Source organism: Xylaria bambusicola (assembly GCF_022495145.1).
Source record: "Xylaria bambusicola strain CBS 139988 unplaced genomic scaffold F5B22scaffold_52, whole genome shotgun sequence".
In the NCBI taxonomy this organism is placed as follows: Eukaryota; Fungi; Ascomycota; class Sordariomycetes; order Xylariales; family Xylariaceae; genus Xylaria; species Xylaria bambusicola.
In genome coordinates this window covers 205,173-219,682 of record NW_025953605.1, presented here as the reverse complement: position 1 = coordinate 219,682, position 14,510 = coordinate 205,173, and the positions used below count along the sequence as shown (strand labels likewise).

Here is a 14,510-nt window from a genome sequence, read left to right as displayed (position 1 = left end):
TATACTGCAGATGGGAATTGGATTGGTGGATCCAGGCGTACGGTTTGAAAAAGAAGGCAGCGCTAGCCACTCTTGCATTGTATCATTGTTTGATTGTTGTACACTCTGTTTGCTAGCGACAGCCACATGGACGGGGTTTCAGAAACCCTGTCTGTCTCGGCGTCCACACTTGGTTCAAGACATCGTGGTCCAAAAAGGTTTTTACAGGGAGCTTGTACTTATTTACAGCTAGCCTTGTCGCGACTTCTCTAGCCAACTACCTATCCATTGATACACCCGTGCCAATTCCTTGTTTCATAAGCCCCTTACGCGATAACGGCGTTTATTGTCTTTGGTCACTGCCATTTGTTTTTGAAGTCGATACAGCATAGTACAGGGGGGTTTTGAAGGAAGACGTTTGCGTGCGCACTCTAGCTTCGTGTTTACACCCTGATTCAAACCATGGGTACGCTTAGATAGTCAGTTCGAATGTACTCTGTCTAGATTATATGGTTAAAAGAGGTGATTGTGACAACTTGATAGTTCAGATGATTTTGATGTGAAACGTGAAACTTGATGAAAATTACCCTTGTGTCGAAAGTCCGATATAAACCTTTGGGTTGAATAGTTGTGCTATAGGTATCTAGATAATTGAAGAAGGTAAGATTAGCAGATTTGCTAGAACGGGCAAATACTTGCCTACCTGCTTACCTACTTACCCGGGTTTTACTACTGTAGGTCAACCAAGAGTAACTTTAACATGCGTGTAGCTTAATAATTTTACACTAGGTCTGACAAATATAAGAAGTTCACTCTAGGCTTTCAGAACCTTCACTTATAGGCATGGATGAGGCACCCTAATCGAGTCGTTGAGCAGCTGTCTGGATGATGAATCGAGTTTCTGAACCAACGATACGAAATCGCGAAAAGGGTTGCTCCTTTACCTAGGCTCTGATTTATGGCTTTCAGACATACTATCTAGTCTCATGGACTTCCATATTCGCAGGAAGGAGAAAAAGACGTGCCATGCGTATGAGAAGCCAGACATCTCAATATGATTGTGGACGTTGATCGGTGTACATTGAGTGACTCCTTGGGTACATATTCTCAGATAGGCGATGATCAGGTAATTAATTGGCTAATCAATATTTATTAACGAGATTCGTATTACCTATATACATAGTAACTTGAATTAGCATTCGACAATTCGTGCAGAAGAATCGGGATCTCATTACTTAAGTACCCTACCAAACCTACACCTCCGACCGCAGGTGACCGACGGAACGGGCACGGCGTGCTAAACGAAGGGCGCGCCCCTCCCTCCCTCCCTAAGTAACTAAGCACAAGCAGCAACCCATAACCCGCATTCTCAACATCTCAAACCATACCTACCAAGAAGAACTCAATATCGACTAATTAGTGAAATCCAATACGCAGAGATAGCTTCAAACCCATTATTTCTCACGCCCGATATATCCGTAACCATGGCGCCCAAAAGAAGAATCATCATCGATACCGATCCAGGTAGGTACATAGCGTAACCCACTCAGCACAACCCCTCATTCAAGCCTCCCTATTTACCAGAGACGTACATCACATCAAGCAAAATATGCGACAGACAGACGGACATGCATACATCTACACATACATCCAGACAAGACACCCATAAAACAACAGGACCAAAACCAAAACAATGAAAACCCCAGCTAGCTAACACCCATCTTAAAACGTAGGCGGCGACGACACCCTCGCCCTCCTCCTAGCCCTCTCCTCCTCCCCCGAGGATCTAGAAATCGTCCTGATCAGCGTGACATACGGCAACGTGACGCTCGCGAGCTGCGGGCGCAACGTGATGGGTCTTTTCAAGGTCCTCGACGCCGAGCTGAGCTGGCGCAGGGCAAGCGGTAGACCCCTCGGCTTCGAGGGTCTGCGGGCGTACAGGCCCATTGTTGCCCTGGGGCCTGAACATGCCCTCGAGGATGAGATTTTGGTGGTTGATAATTTTCGTGAGTTTTGCCCCAATACGTTTTTTTTTTTCTTTTCTTCTTTTTTCTTCTTTTTCTTAGGATATGATATGAGTGATATGTACATGATTACATGAAATGAGTCTGATATGAAATACGTAAGATGTATTTTGTTATGACTGACTGATTGATTTTGGCACAGATGGTTCGGATGGATTGCATGGTGTTCATGAAGCTGTATGTCTCCTTTTCCTATGTGTAGCTTGAGATTTATTTAATGTAGGTGTGAATTACTGATGAGTCCTCGGTAGCATCCTCACCTATCTCCTGAAGAGACTTGGAATGCCATATTCAAACATGATGGCGAAAGCGTCACAGACCCTCCTTCTTATCACCAGTACTTTACACCCTCCAAGACGCCAGCGCACAAAGAGATTCTAAGAATCTTGAAAGAGGAGCCGGCGGACACAATCTCTATATGTGCCGTGGGACCACTGACAAACCTGGCGCTGGCTGCGTCCGAGGACCCGGAGACCTTCCTCAGAGTCAAAGAGATTGCCATCATGGGAGGAGCAGTCGATGTCCCGGGGAACGTCACACCCGTAGCTGAATTCAACACATTTGCGGATGCTGTTGCCACCGCGCGGGTGTTTGCCTTGACATCTCCCACCCCTGCCTCGACTATGCCCCCGATACCTGCCGGTAAGTCTACCCTACCGCCGTACCCGGAGAAATTGTCAAGGCAGCTCAAGATAAGCCTGTTCCCTCTCGACATTACGACACCCCATCTTCTGAACATGGGATATTTCGAGAATACGATTCAAGCACAATTATCGGCGGGGAGTCCATTGGGGACGTGGGTGAACACGTTCATGTCCGGCGTCTTCAAGCAGATCGTCACCATGGTGGGAGACGCCGAGGAACCCGGGCTGTCGCTGCACGATCCATTGACCATCTGGTACATGCTCACGGGTTCGAGCCCGGAATGGAAGTTCGCAGCTGGTGCGCCGGAGGATATCCGCGTCGAGACGACAGGGCAGTGGACCCACGGCATGCACGTAGTGGACCGTCGAGGACGAGTGCGTGCCGACGGGGTAGCCAGGGAAGAGATTCCCGGTGACGACCACGGCTGGCTCAGCTCCAAGAGGGGAAATAGGATTGATAGATTGGTCAGCAGTCCTGGTTACGATGCATTCGCGCCATACCTAATGGCGCGTTTGTTCGAGTAGAATAGCATCGATACAGATAGATCGCAACTCTAGGCTTTTTTTTTTCTTCTTTTTTTTTTTTCAAACAGGTAGAGTCATCCATCCATGCAGGATTTGACCATGAGGGTGTCAGCGAAATTGCAATAATGTCATGGTATCATTCGGTAAAGAGCATACCCTAAGAAGGATCGATCCCTCGCAAAGCCAAAACTTGTCCTCAACGCCAGTAAATGCGGTCGTCCATGACCGGTCGTATGAATCTCATTTCTTCTTTTTCTTCTTTTCTCCCTTTTTTTTTCACCATCCACGATATTATATGTGCTTGATACCACCAATTGCCGAGCCTTTCACTTGTTCCCAGTTGATGCTGTCGTCGAGAGCTTCATCGACCAACCCCACTACGCAGACATTGTCTCCTCGTACTATGTAGAGACCTAATGGCACCTCTGTGGACGCCTCGTCGTCGTCAGGTGTTCGTATAACTCGTTCGATGGTCTGGCCGAGGACCTGCGATGGATATGTCGTTAGCTAGCTTCCTGAGAAGGTCCTAGGGTTCATCGTCGTAAGGGCACGTACTAAGTTGGTTTGTTGGTCACAGCTTAATAAGTTTCCGACCAATGTTCTCGAATCAGCCGTAACAATAAGGACCTTTTCTACACACTTGTTAGTCTTGCTGAAGCAAACATGCAATCAGGCTAGGGCGATATGGGCGTTGGAGAGGTTCACGCACTGTTAACGTAGCTGTGAAGGTTGGACATTCTGCCAGAGCTCTACGGCGGGCGTAGGAATTGTTGGTTGGAGTTCCTAGCGTTTGGTAGTTGATAGCCAATGGTGAGCAGTGATGGAGCGGAGCGGAGGCCGTTATGCAACGAGAGATGAACTCAGGATGTGGCGTTTGTTGCGGTCGCAAAAAAGGGAGCTTTCGGTTTTCTTGCTCTTTGGTCTCTCTAGGCAGAGCAAAGTAGAGGTCTCCCTCAGGTAGCTACAGGCTGGGATGGTTGGAGGTACATGGGTACATGTCAAATCTCACTCAATGCCTATACCTAACAGGGAAGTACCGGTACCGGTAACCTTCCAGCGAAGTGATTCGGCTGAGCACAACTGCCGGTCAGCTGTGGACCTGTCTGCCAGCACACCGGGCCAAGCCAGCCAACACTCAGTCAAGCCATCCGGAAGATGACAGTTGCGGATTAAATTTGGAAACTGGTCTCCATACATCAATTCAACATCTAATTTTGAAGTGGTGTATGGTGTATATGCACGGCGACATAAGGGCAGTAACGGAGGACTGCTAACAACCTCCAAGTCTAGGATAGAAAGAAACCCAGCCCTGCCTGCGCCAGCATGACCGTGTGCTAACAAACCGTTCCGATTCGTCAAAGATGCATCCCTAGAAGGAGCTGATGGGGAAGAAATTCCCAAAATAATTTCATCACATCGAACATTGAGGTTTGAAAAAGAGTTCTTTTGATACCACCGCAGGGAGGATTTAGGGATGAAGTTTGCTAACTACTAGGTATCTACATAGTACTATAAGGTCTGGTAAGGGTCTGGTAAGGGAACTTCTTCGTGCAATGGACAAGTTCATCGGGAATTAAAGCAGTGGCTATCTATCTCCTGAGTCTGCCTTGGCCAATCAACCCCAGAACGACGACTTGAAACGCGTTTCAAAGGAGGCGAGGGAGGGGCCGTTAGTGGAAGCTGCACATCTGAAAGCTCAAGTGATTGGCCCGTCGTTTCCACGGTCCCTTGACCCACCAACCCTGCGATGCCCTGTGACCTCATTCGCCGCCGTACTGCAGTCATGTACCGCCAGCGCGATCCGGGGATTGGACGGCTCTTTTTGGGTCGGCCAAACCGTCATTCGCGAGGCCAATGCGGAGAGTCTGGGAGAGGGAGAAAGGGAGAGATATGAATAAGGGTTATACATATAATCTAGTAGTGGTATCTCGAGTCAAGATACTAAAACTTAATCTGAACTCATCTATAAATCATCATCACCACCACCCGCCGGCTAACTCTTGACCGCTCCATTCTTGTGTCATTCATTCCACACATTCCAGTTTCCTTACTTTGCTCATTTTTTTTTTTTTTTTTTCATATCTCTCTCCTCAATACAAGGCATTTGTATACCTGCTCTTGACCTGCCATCTTGTGATCAGCAGTGTTTTCCCATCACCACCTTTGATCACCCCACACCAAGGACAAAGGCAGCCTTTGATCTACACATCACAAATACCCCTGCGAATTCCCACAACCGCCCGCTCAATTTCCATACTCACCACTCATTCGTTTGATACGAACCTTTTTTTCGCTTCTTTCACTCATTATATTACGCTGAGCTAGTCTCAGTACACAAGAATCCCCCAAAGAAAACATCAACCCCAGAACGGTCAAGTCAAAGATGAAGTACTCTACCGCTATCTCCGCCGGCTTGGCCCTCGTCGGCTTCGCCTCTGCCGCTCCTACCTCGGTGGAAGCCCGCGCCGTGAAGTCTGCAGCCCAGATCATCGGCGAGATCGCCCCAAACTCGCTCACCTGCGCGGACACCAGCGCGACCTCTGAATGTCGCACCAATGTGCAAGCAGCGCCCTTGTTCATCCATGCCTTCAAGGAGTACAGACTGTTCGACTACGGGCAGATGGCTGCCGTGCTGGCCCTGACGTCGCTGGAATCCGTCGACTTCCAGTACAAGCACAATGTCAAGCCGGGCCGCCCAGGCCAGGGTACAAGTAACATGCAGATGATCACGTTCAACCAAGAGTACGCTGCTTCCATCGACGCCCTCAAGGACCCGCTAGCCGCCATTGGAACCGCCGATACCCCCGAGAAGCAGAACGCCGTCCTCGCCCTCGTCAAGGACGACAAGTACAACTTCGCCTCCGGTCCCTGGTTCCTCACTAAGCATTGTCCCGCCTCCGTCGATGCGCTCAAGGCTAGGGGCACCCAACTCGACGACGCCTTCAAGGGTTACATGGACTGTGTCGGTGTCACCATCGACGCTGCTCGCCAGGAGAAATGGACCCTGGCTAAGAAGGCTTTCGGTCTGTAAATTCAGCACTTTATTGTTGTATCGAGGGCATCTTTTGACGGCACGGCTTTTATCGGACGTTACGGCTGGCACGACGGCGTTTAAAGAGGGCACGGCTCATGGGCGCATCATTCATTGCATTTGCATTGAGAGACTTGTGTAACACCTGTAATACAAGTCTCTCAATCTGACAATTGCGTGGATTTAGTATATAGTTCGTATACAAATTTTGGAACAATATTTTGCTACCAGCATTATAATGCATAGATCCCTGTGATTTGAATTTAGTAAATTCCGAAAGTTAGTGAAGCCGTAGATTGAACAGACAAACAATAGACGTCACATCATGCATGTATTTCTCAAATTCCCTATGCTCTAAAAGATTATAAGGTAGTTAATACAAATTCCCAAATATATACTGCAAAGCAAATATATACAAATCAAATGAAAAATCACCGCCACGAATCCGACCTCGTCACCCCACTATCGCACGCCGTCGGCACCGTGAACGAGCGGTTGGGATCAGACTCCCACGTGACCGCCCCGTTGGAACCGACCTTGATATACTTGTACTGCACGGTCGTGCCAGGCGGGAGATTGACCGTGCCGCGCCAGAGATGGTTCGACGACGTATACTGCGATGCGTCGAGGGCGATGGCGCCGCTCGGACTCCAGCTGCCTAGGGCCGGGATGTTGCCTAGGCTGTAAGGGAACGGTTGTTAGCGCTTGATCTAATCTTTGTGGAACTGGGATCGGTGGGATAAGAAACATCGGCGGAGAAATAAAATTGGTAGGGATCAGAGGGAGAGATGGGATGTGGGGGGAAGGGAGCACAGAGATCTGAGGAAAGGAAAGGAAATTGGGTGTGTGTTACATCTTGATTGTTTCTCCGAGGCTGGTTGTCACGATCTCGTTGAATGTTATGGGGACCGAGGTGCAGCTGCCACTGCCGCCACCGTTGCCACCGCCGTCGCCGCCGCCGCCGCCTCCGCTATTACCTGAACACAGATGGACAGCAGTTAGTACCTTATTACCCCGAGAACTGGAAATAATATAGACCTGACCCGAGGGCATGGTAATGGTAGATATATAGATCGGAATCTCAGTGACCCGACCCGGCATATGTGCCGATGTAGTTCGATCGCACGTCACGAATTCCACGCCCGTGTGTCGTTGCTTGCTTACTCGCGGGCTTGCTGCGAAAAGGGCCTCGTCCCCAACGAAAGAAAAATAAAATCAATCACTTACCACCGCACACCCCACTCCCAGCCAATTTCGCGGTGGGGAAGAACACCTTCGTCTCGGGCCCCTGCGAAAACGACAGCGTGCCGCTCCCATCCGTCGTCACGCTCGTGCACGACATGACCTCGGTAAGGGCCTGGTTGGCCGTGAAACCAGTGTAATCGCTGTTCAGCGTGACACCGTGAGTGCCCCCGTTCGCACCAACGTTCGTGAACGAGCTGACAACCTGCGATCCCTTCAGTCCCTTGCGCAGGACAATGGTCTTGGAATCAGGAGACGTCGGCCAGGCCTGGTAGTTGATGTAGTCGTCGCCGCCGACGAAGATCGCTTGGTTCCGGATTTGGTTGAGCTTTTGGATCCACGGGTACAAGGCGTTGTTGGTCGCGTACTGCGATGTCCACAGGGGCTCGCGGTTGTTGGGGTCCTCGTCCCCGCTGAAGTGCTGCTCTTGGCCTTGGTATATTATGGGAATGCCGTCCATGAGCATCGTGAAGGCGATCGCGTTCTTGTCGAGCGCCATGTCCGATGTCAGCGCCGGGAAGCGCGGGTTGTCGTGGTTCTCGATGAATGAGCCGAATGTCTTGGTTGCCATTAGCCCTTTCATCGTGTTGATCCCGTTGAGGAGATCGGTCATTGTTGCCGAGGTCGATTGGAAGGCGCGGGTGATCCAGTAGTAGCTATAGTATCGCGTGAGTCAATGAACATGTAATGGAAGAGGGTAGGTGGAAAGGAGGGTGCGTACGCAGGGTAGTTCATTGCGCCGCTGATGTATTTCAACCAGTCGGGGAAGAGGTTCGGGTCGCCGTTGAAAATCTGTGATGTCGAGTTAGCTTCGTTCACTGCGGGAACAGATACGTTTGATCTGAATTGATGAGTCCTTTCTTACCTCACCGACGGAATAGCAGCCCGCGGCATTTTCGAAGCCAGGCCAGAAGTCTTTCTCAACATGCTGAACGGTATCAATTCGCAGGCCATCGATACCATAAGTAGAGACGAGGTCCTTGATCCATCCATTGAACGTGTCACGCACGCCAGAGTCTTCGGTCTTGACGTCTGGCAGCGGCACCTTGGTGTCACCGAGCCAGCACTTGATGATCGAGTTCTGATTGTTGTAGTCGATAGGGCAGTATGAGTGGAATTTATCGGCCGTGTTGAAAGGGTTGAACTGGCTGTAGTCGATGTTCCCGGGTGCTGAGTTCGCGGCGTAGTGGTTTACTACTATGTCCACCATCAGATACATCCCGCGGTCGTGAAGCGCCTTCGAGAGCGCCTTCAGATCAGCCTCTGTGCCGAAGTGAGAGTTGAGGGAGTAAATGTCCTGAGCCCAGTAACCGTGGTAGGCTAGACTTTCGTTATGACGGCAGTGTTAGATGTGTGAAATTCAGTGAGATTGGTAGAAGACCAACTGCTTACCCATAGGGCGTGTTGGCCTCGATGTTCTTCACCACGGGACTAATCCATACGGCTGTGAAGCCCATGTTTTGGATATCTATGATTTTTGGTTAGCACATTCATTGATGAGAGCGTAGGACTTGAACTCTTGGTCAGCTTCTCAGTACTTTGGCAGTACCATGCCGTCTGAAGAGTCGAGTGCGAGTACTTAAAACACAATTGACTTACAGTCCAACTTCTTGATAAGGCCTTGCCATGTTCCACCACAGTACGAACGCAGATTGGAACAAGAAGACGTTGAGCCATCAGTGCGTGCGAAACGGTCGGTCAAGACTTGGTAGATCGACTGTTTGGTCCAGCCATTGGTTGAAAGGGCCTGAGCGCCAGCCGCAAGGGCCGCCAGGAATGTCGCAGCTTTCATCGTGACGATGTTCACTCAAGGATGCAGATGGTTGAGCAAGCGTTGATCAGCATGAGATAGAGCTACGGATATGTGTTACTTTATGTTCGTGAGATAGAGCGCCGGGCCATGCAGAGAACCACCAAGTAGCCGTGGTAGCCGACCATGGTCTCATGATGCCCAGCAGTAATAGAAATGAGAGGTCTAGGCCATGCGATATCGTGCATTGCTCAACCCTCCTAGCTCAATAGACATGAACCTATATCCTTCATGTTGCGCTCACACTTACAGGAGTATGTTTTGTGCACCTGCCGTATGGGACTTTTGGCTCCGAATCAGATGCTCCGCCTTCTCAACCATCTCTCTTAGGCTCTCCTGGGCAACTCCACCACAAGCCTCCATACCTTGGCGACTACGGGCTTCCAAGCATGACTTCAATGCGTCGACTTACTTTGCTATGATATTTGAATTGTCAGTTCTCTTATCCACATACCCAATCTTGTAGTTCCATGTGATCGGATTCTCTGGGGTAGGGTTTCTAAATGGGCGGGCCGGCGACAGGATCGGTTAGGGTGGTTGAGAAAGGGTTGTAATGTCGGCGCTTCTTCCAGAGAGAAGCCCCGTGGATTACTAAAGGTAGTTGCCGGCGTTTAGTGCTAGTTGAAACACCTCTTTGAGCTAGAGTCTCCGGACCCGGATCCTTCGTCTTCACAGTATTCATCGGCGACCTCGCGCTCAAGAAGCGCGCTCAGTGCGAGAAGAGTTCATAACCAAATTGGCCGATGCCGTTTACACTATATATCTGAACTCCACTGCATGACGGACGGGCAGTTGTAAACATAGAGTTCTTACTTCTGTCTTCCCGGCCTCACAAGCCTTATTACTGTGGTGAGAAGCAACCGTTGCTTTAGCGCACACTAACCCATATGCAGTGCTGAAGCTGATGCCATGGCTATTCGGTGAAATAAGATACACCGCCCATTTCATACTAGGTTAGACCTTAACAACTACTGTTAATGTCGCCATCCAGACCTCTTTCAAGTATTCGCGGCCTAGATTCTAGTGGGAAAAATACCCGAATGTGCCACCGGAGGCCGATGCACATAGGGCCGAATATCTCGACACGGCATTGGACGAGCGTCAGTGCGGGGTGAAAATCCGGGGGAGAAGCGCAGCACGGTCCATGAATCAAGAACTTACCCTAGGCCACGACTATAGTAGTACCTTGGCTTTCCCTTCGTTTACTGCTTTATATAGCAAAGTACCTTCAATAGAGCAAGAATCTAGTATGGGGCAACAACTATTAGAGCAGAGGGTAGTTTATATCTAAGCGCCTCGTGGCGCTATAATACCTGAGCTATATAGCACCACGTCGTTTTCCCACTCTTCACCCATCCATCCCTATGTCCACAGTTATGCCAAATAATTTCCCAACAATCCGGCTAGCTCTCAAGGCAATAATGAACATGGCTCCCGCTGTCCAGTCGTATTCGTCGTCGTCGCCATAGTCGTCGTCATGCTATGCTGAGTTGTACAATGCCCGGGGTTATTCCCGCGAAGCGGTCAAGCCTCCGAAATCAAGGGCCAGATGTACGCGGATTGATAAAGGCAAACGGTCCATCGGTAGACGACTCTTGTTGCGACTGCTGTTCAGGGTTCCCCGCGAAGAACCCGAACGACTGGTCTGTCCAACTTGCCGTCTGCGCATAGTTGTCGAGCACATCCTGCACACCGATTAGTATATGAAGAGAAAAGAAAGGCGGAGTTTGCCGCAATACTTACCCAATCAAAATTCTGGTCAATGGCCATGTTGTTAGCGCTGCCCAGATTTGTAAACATTGAGAATGGCGACGCCGCGTTATTGATGGCTCCAAGATCGGGCTGGAAGTCCGGCAATGAGCCGAGACCCATATTTGCGCCGAGATCGAGGTTGGGGTAGTTCGTCCCGCCAGGGGATTGAAATGTGCTCGCTGGCGTCGACCCCGAAAGCATCCCTAATGTCATGGCTGCTGCTGTGTGTTCGGGCTGCACGTTGTCGGAGTTGAAATTGCCGAATAGGTTTTCTGCTCTGTTCGCTGCTGCGTCTGCCGTATTGGTGGGCGCTGGCTCGGGGTTCTTTATCTTCTCCAACATTATGTTCAGAATGTTCCATGCCTTGTATGCCTCTACTGACTCCTGTGACAGTTTTGACCAGATCTCGCGGACGTCTTCGAGCGTCTGTATCATCTCCTGGCGCTGTTCGGGCGTCCAGAAGTACGCGGCGTGAGAGTTTTGTCTCTTACCGGCAGCGTTCGCCATGTGGTCGTGATGAAGTTCCATGATCACCATCATGGTGGGGAGGAGTGTATCCCTCGATGTCGAGGAAACATACCACTTCATTGTTCGAAGTCTGCCGTTTGGCTGGCACTCACGATAAATGGATTTCAAGTGGTTTAGCGTCCCTAGTGCCGCTTCAATGGCACTGCGGCGGGAATGCGCATACCGGGGATTCTGCCTGGCTCTGCTTATATGCTTTCTGTGCAACATACACATGATTTTCTGAAAAAGGAGATCTAGATTGTATCGCGCTATGATGAGAGTAACAGGGTCGTGAGACCCATCCAAAGGTTGGACTTTCAGATGGGGCGGAAATTCGTCCATGATCTCGCGAAGCTTTCGATCATGCTGCAAGATCTCGTCATACGGCACAAGCTTTCCTACGCGAGTGACTGCTTGAAGGATATTACCGAACTGGAAAGAGAGTCTGGATTTCCCTATCATATAGGCTATTGGCGTAGGCTCTGTAACTGGCCTTGAAGGCGGTAATGATTTAGTATTGACTCCAAATTCCTCGTCAAATATGTTATGCGGCAGCTTTGTATCAGTATCGTGCTCGTATATCATGGTAGGTAGTGAGACCTAAAGGAGTGTCAGCTTACTCGAAGGGGAGACGACCATTGCATGCTAATCAATGTGTTACCTGATAGGAGAACATAATATCTGCCATTCTCAACAGCGCCCATGTTCGCCGCCTCATTTCCTATAGATTGATTGCTTGGTCAGTCCAGATACAGTAGCTTGTCACATATAATTATAGGATTACGCACTCCTTGAAAAGGTGAAATGGAAGGAAACCATTCCGCATCTCGGTGATAACCCATTCGAAAGGCTATCCTTGTAATAAGAGACGTGATAAGCCAGAGGCCTAAGTCAGCGTCCCAGCGAGAAGAATATTCTCCAAAAAGGTACAGTAGCATAGTCTCTACCGTATACTCTACAGGCTTCGTGTAATCAGCCTCGACAAGACATTGAACGGTTCGCAATCGATATTCCGCCGCCAAATCTAAGGACCTTCCTTGCCATTCCGGAGGCTCGTCCCCAACCTTGTGATAGCTAAGCATGGCTAGACATAGCATGGAGTATAATAATCCTATCCACATTATGGACGACTTTGATGGATCCTGCCAATGGGCTCGTAACTGCTGCTGGAAGGTCGGCCCATGTATTATACTAGCGGCTGTATCTAGAGAATTAAAGTATCGCGATACTAGCGTTGTGATAGCCGTCTTTGGTGGGAGCTCGGCCCTTAATTCGACTTCGGACGAGGGTGGCGCAGATAGTAGAAATATGGGCGAGTTTCGCGCTGTAGGCGGTTTTGAGGACATCACACGGCGATAGCTGTTTTCCAAGTCTTTCTTGTGTGAGGCGTAGAAGTTTTTCACTTCAGTGACATCAGCGAGGAGGGTATGCCAATGCTCCTGTCCAACGTACATCGATTTGCCCAGATCAGCATCGACTTTGAGTACTCCCAGTGACTCGGCCAGATTTTCGTCCACATCACTTGCTTCTTCATCGACATCTGCCGTCATTTCCTCATTGTCTCGGTCAAGGCGGGCGGAAGATGCGCTATCTGCATTTGAGAGCGACGCATTCCGCGCCGATGTAGCTTCAGCTGCCGCCGCAGCAGTCGGCGCGTCGATATTAGCACCACCATGCATCAAACTCAATACTAACCCTTCTAAACGGTCAATACGATTTTGCATATCATCAGGAGTTGCGTCGGCCCCGGCGTTGGTTTGGTTCTTCCGCCGACTAGATGGTGTTGCATAAACACATGATTGCGTATCACCACGTTTGACACAGTTTTCACAGCTTGGAGCCCCCCTGTTACATTTTAATCTGATACCTGTCAGTTGAATGCATATGTTAAGGCCGGATGGCAAGTATGCGGATGTATAGTAATTGATTTGAGGGGTCACTCACTTTCTCGTCCGACATGGATAACAGCTTAGTGGCACCCGATTTCTCCGCCGGACTACACGAAATTGTTCCTCTGGTGAATGACCTGATGAGGAGGTCGCCGCCGAAGGAGGTGTAGGTGTCATTATGAAATGCGAAGGAACGAAGTTCTTATAAAACAGAAATTAATAAACTCCAACAACTGTAGCAGCGGCTTTGGGTGCCAAAAACACCCCGAAACACCCGAATTGGCTAAGAGCGGTGTATTGGCGCTTTTCAATTCCGATGAATTTGGACACAGATTGCCTGAACTGAGATCCAATGTTTTGTTTATTCAAACTCCACGCGCGCACCAGCGAACAGCTAGGAGGGGTAGACTCTGGAATTCTTGGGCCTGGACTCTCTTTATAGTAAAGGGCCTAGAAGTAGGGAGAGATGATGACCTCCAAAGCGCCTACAGGTGTTGCAGCGCAAGAGGGAGAGGTTTCATTAATCGAATACAGCCCCAATCAACGAGTATTAACTTCGCCTAGCGAGACCAAGTCTGGTAATGGCGGATTCGAGGCAGTGGGCGGCAGGATAGCGATGCGGGCAGAGGACAGTAGTTGGATTTGTAAGAAACGAGCTAGCAAATACAATGGCCGATATAGTGTTGTTGCGATAGTTGTCGTCGCAAAGGATTGTTACGGCGCGCAATCAATTCCACACAACGGCCTACCACAAGGATTGTCGTATCGTCAAGCAGTTGGCCCAGATATGCATCAAGTTCTTGTGTTGAAACAAGACACTTGGACAAGAGTAGATGGCTCGGTAATCACGTCGACGTCGAACAGCGGGATGAAACGGATTGGTTTTGGGCGGTGGAACGGCGACAGAGGGGGGCGACTATGGCAGGGGACACGGTACGGCAGTCTGGGTATCTTGATGGTCGGCGACGCCAGAAGGAGTCCCAGCTTGTGGTGTTGAGAAAGAGAGAGGGGGAACTCGCGTGAGGTCAGGTCCAGACGGTGAGGTTAGACTACCTACTGACTTAAGCACTTTCTACCAACAAGCACACGCTGGAGATGTAACACCAC

At 49.8% G+C, this 14,510-nt stretch overlaps 5 protein-coding genes across 5 annotated transcripts; 2 read left to right on the top strand and 3 right to left on the bottom strand.

Moving 5' to 3' along the window:
* Positions 1-1,463: 1,463 nt before the first annotated feature.
* Positions 1,464-3,172, top strand: F5B22DRAFT_638961 (Inosine/uridine-preferring nucleoside hydrolase domain-containing protein; the record flags this gene model as incomplete). Its single annotated transcript, XM_047977666.1, has 4 exons — positions 1,464-1,503; positions 1,713-1,985; positions 2,146-2,180; positions 2,255-3,172. The coding sequence occupies 4 exons, from the start codon at positions 1,464-1,466 to the stop codon at positions 3,170-3,172; spliced, it is 1,266 nt and encodes a 421-aa protein (XP_047827095.1).
* Positions 3,173-3,317: 145 nt separating this feature from the next.
* Positions 3,318-4,043, bottom strand: F5B22DRAFT_432980 (like-Sm domain-containing protein). Its single transcript, XM_047971772.1, has 3 exons — positions 3,882-4,043; positions 3,728-3,804; positions 3,318-3,658 (listed from the first exon to the last, which is right to left on the bottom strand). The coding sequence occupies exons 1-3, from the start codon at positions 3,907-3,909 to the stop codon at positions 3,464-3,466; spliced, it is 300 nt and encodes a 99-aa protein (XP_047827094.1). The 5' UTR covers positions 3,910-4,043; the 3' UTR covers positions 3,318-3,463.
* Positions 4,044-5,081: 1,038 nt separating this feature from the next.
* On the top strand, positions 5,082-6,434 carry F5B22DRAFT_622292 (uncharacterized protein). The gene has a single exon (XM_047975946.1). It carries the CDS (start codon positions 5,556-5,558, stop codon positions 6,201-6,203), a length of 648 nt encoding a protein of 215 aa, XP_047827093.1. The 5' UTR covers positions 5,082-5,555; the 3' UTR covers positions 6,204-6,434.
* A 21-nt stretch (positions 6,435-6,455) lies between these two features.
* F5B22DRAFT_622285 (alpha-amylase) lies at positions 6,456-9,987 on the bottom strand. Its single transcript, XM_047975945.1, has 7 exons — positions 9,045-9,987; positions 8,838-8,913; positions 8,311-8,770; positions 8,167-8,237; positions 7,431-8,101; positions 7,057-7,180; positions 6,456-6,884 (listed from the first exon to the last, which is right to left on the bottom strand). The coding sequence occupies exons 1-7, from the start codon at positions 9,235-9,237 to the stop codon at positions 6,635-6,637; spliced, it is 1,845 nt and encodes a 614-aa protein (XP_047827092.1). The 5' UTR covers positions 9,238-9,987; the 3' UTR covers positions 6,456-6,634.
* An 806-nt stretch (positions 9,988-10,793) lies between these two features.
* F5B22DRAFT_638958 (fungal-specific transcription factor domain-containing protein) lies at positions 10,794-13,580 on the bottom strand (the record flags this gene model as incomplete). Its single annotated transcript, XM_047977665.1, has 5 exons — positions 10,794-10,940; positions 10,999-12,114; positions 12,176-12,235; positions 12,303-13,374; positions 13,459-13,580. 5 exons carry the CDS (start codon positions 13,578-13,580, stop codon positions 10,794-10,796), a joined length of 2,517 nt encoding a protein of 838 aa, XP_047827091.1.
* Positions 13,581-14,510: the final 930 nt, after the last annotated feature.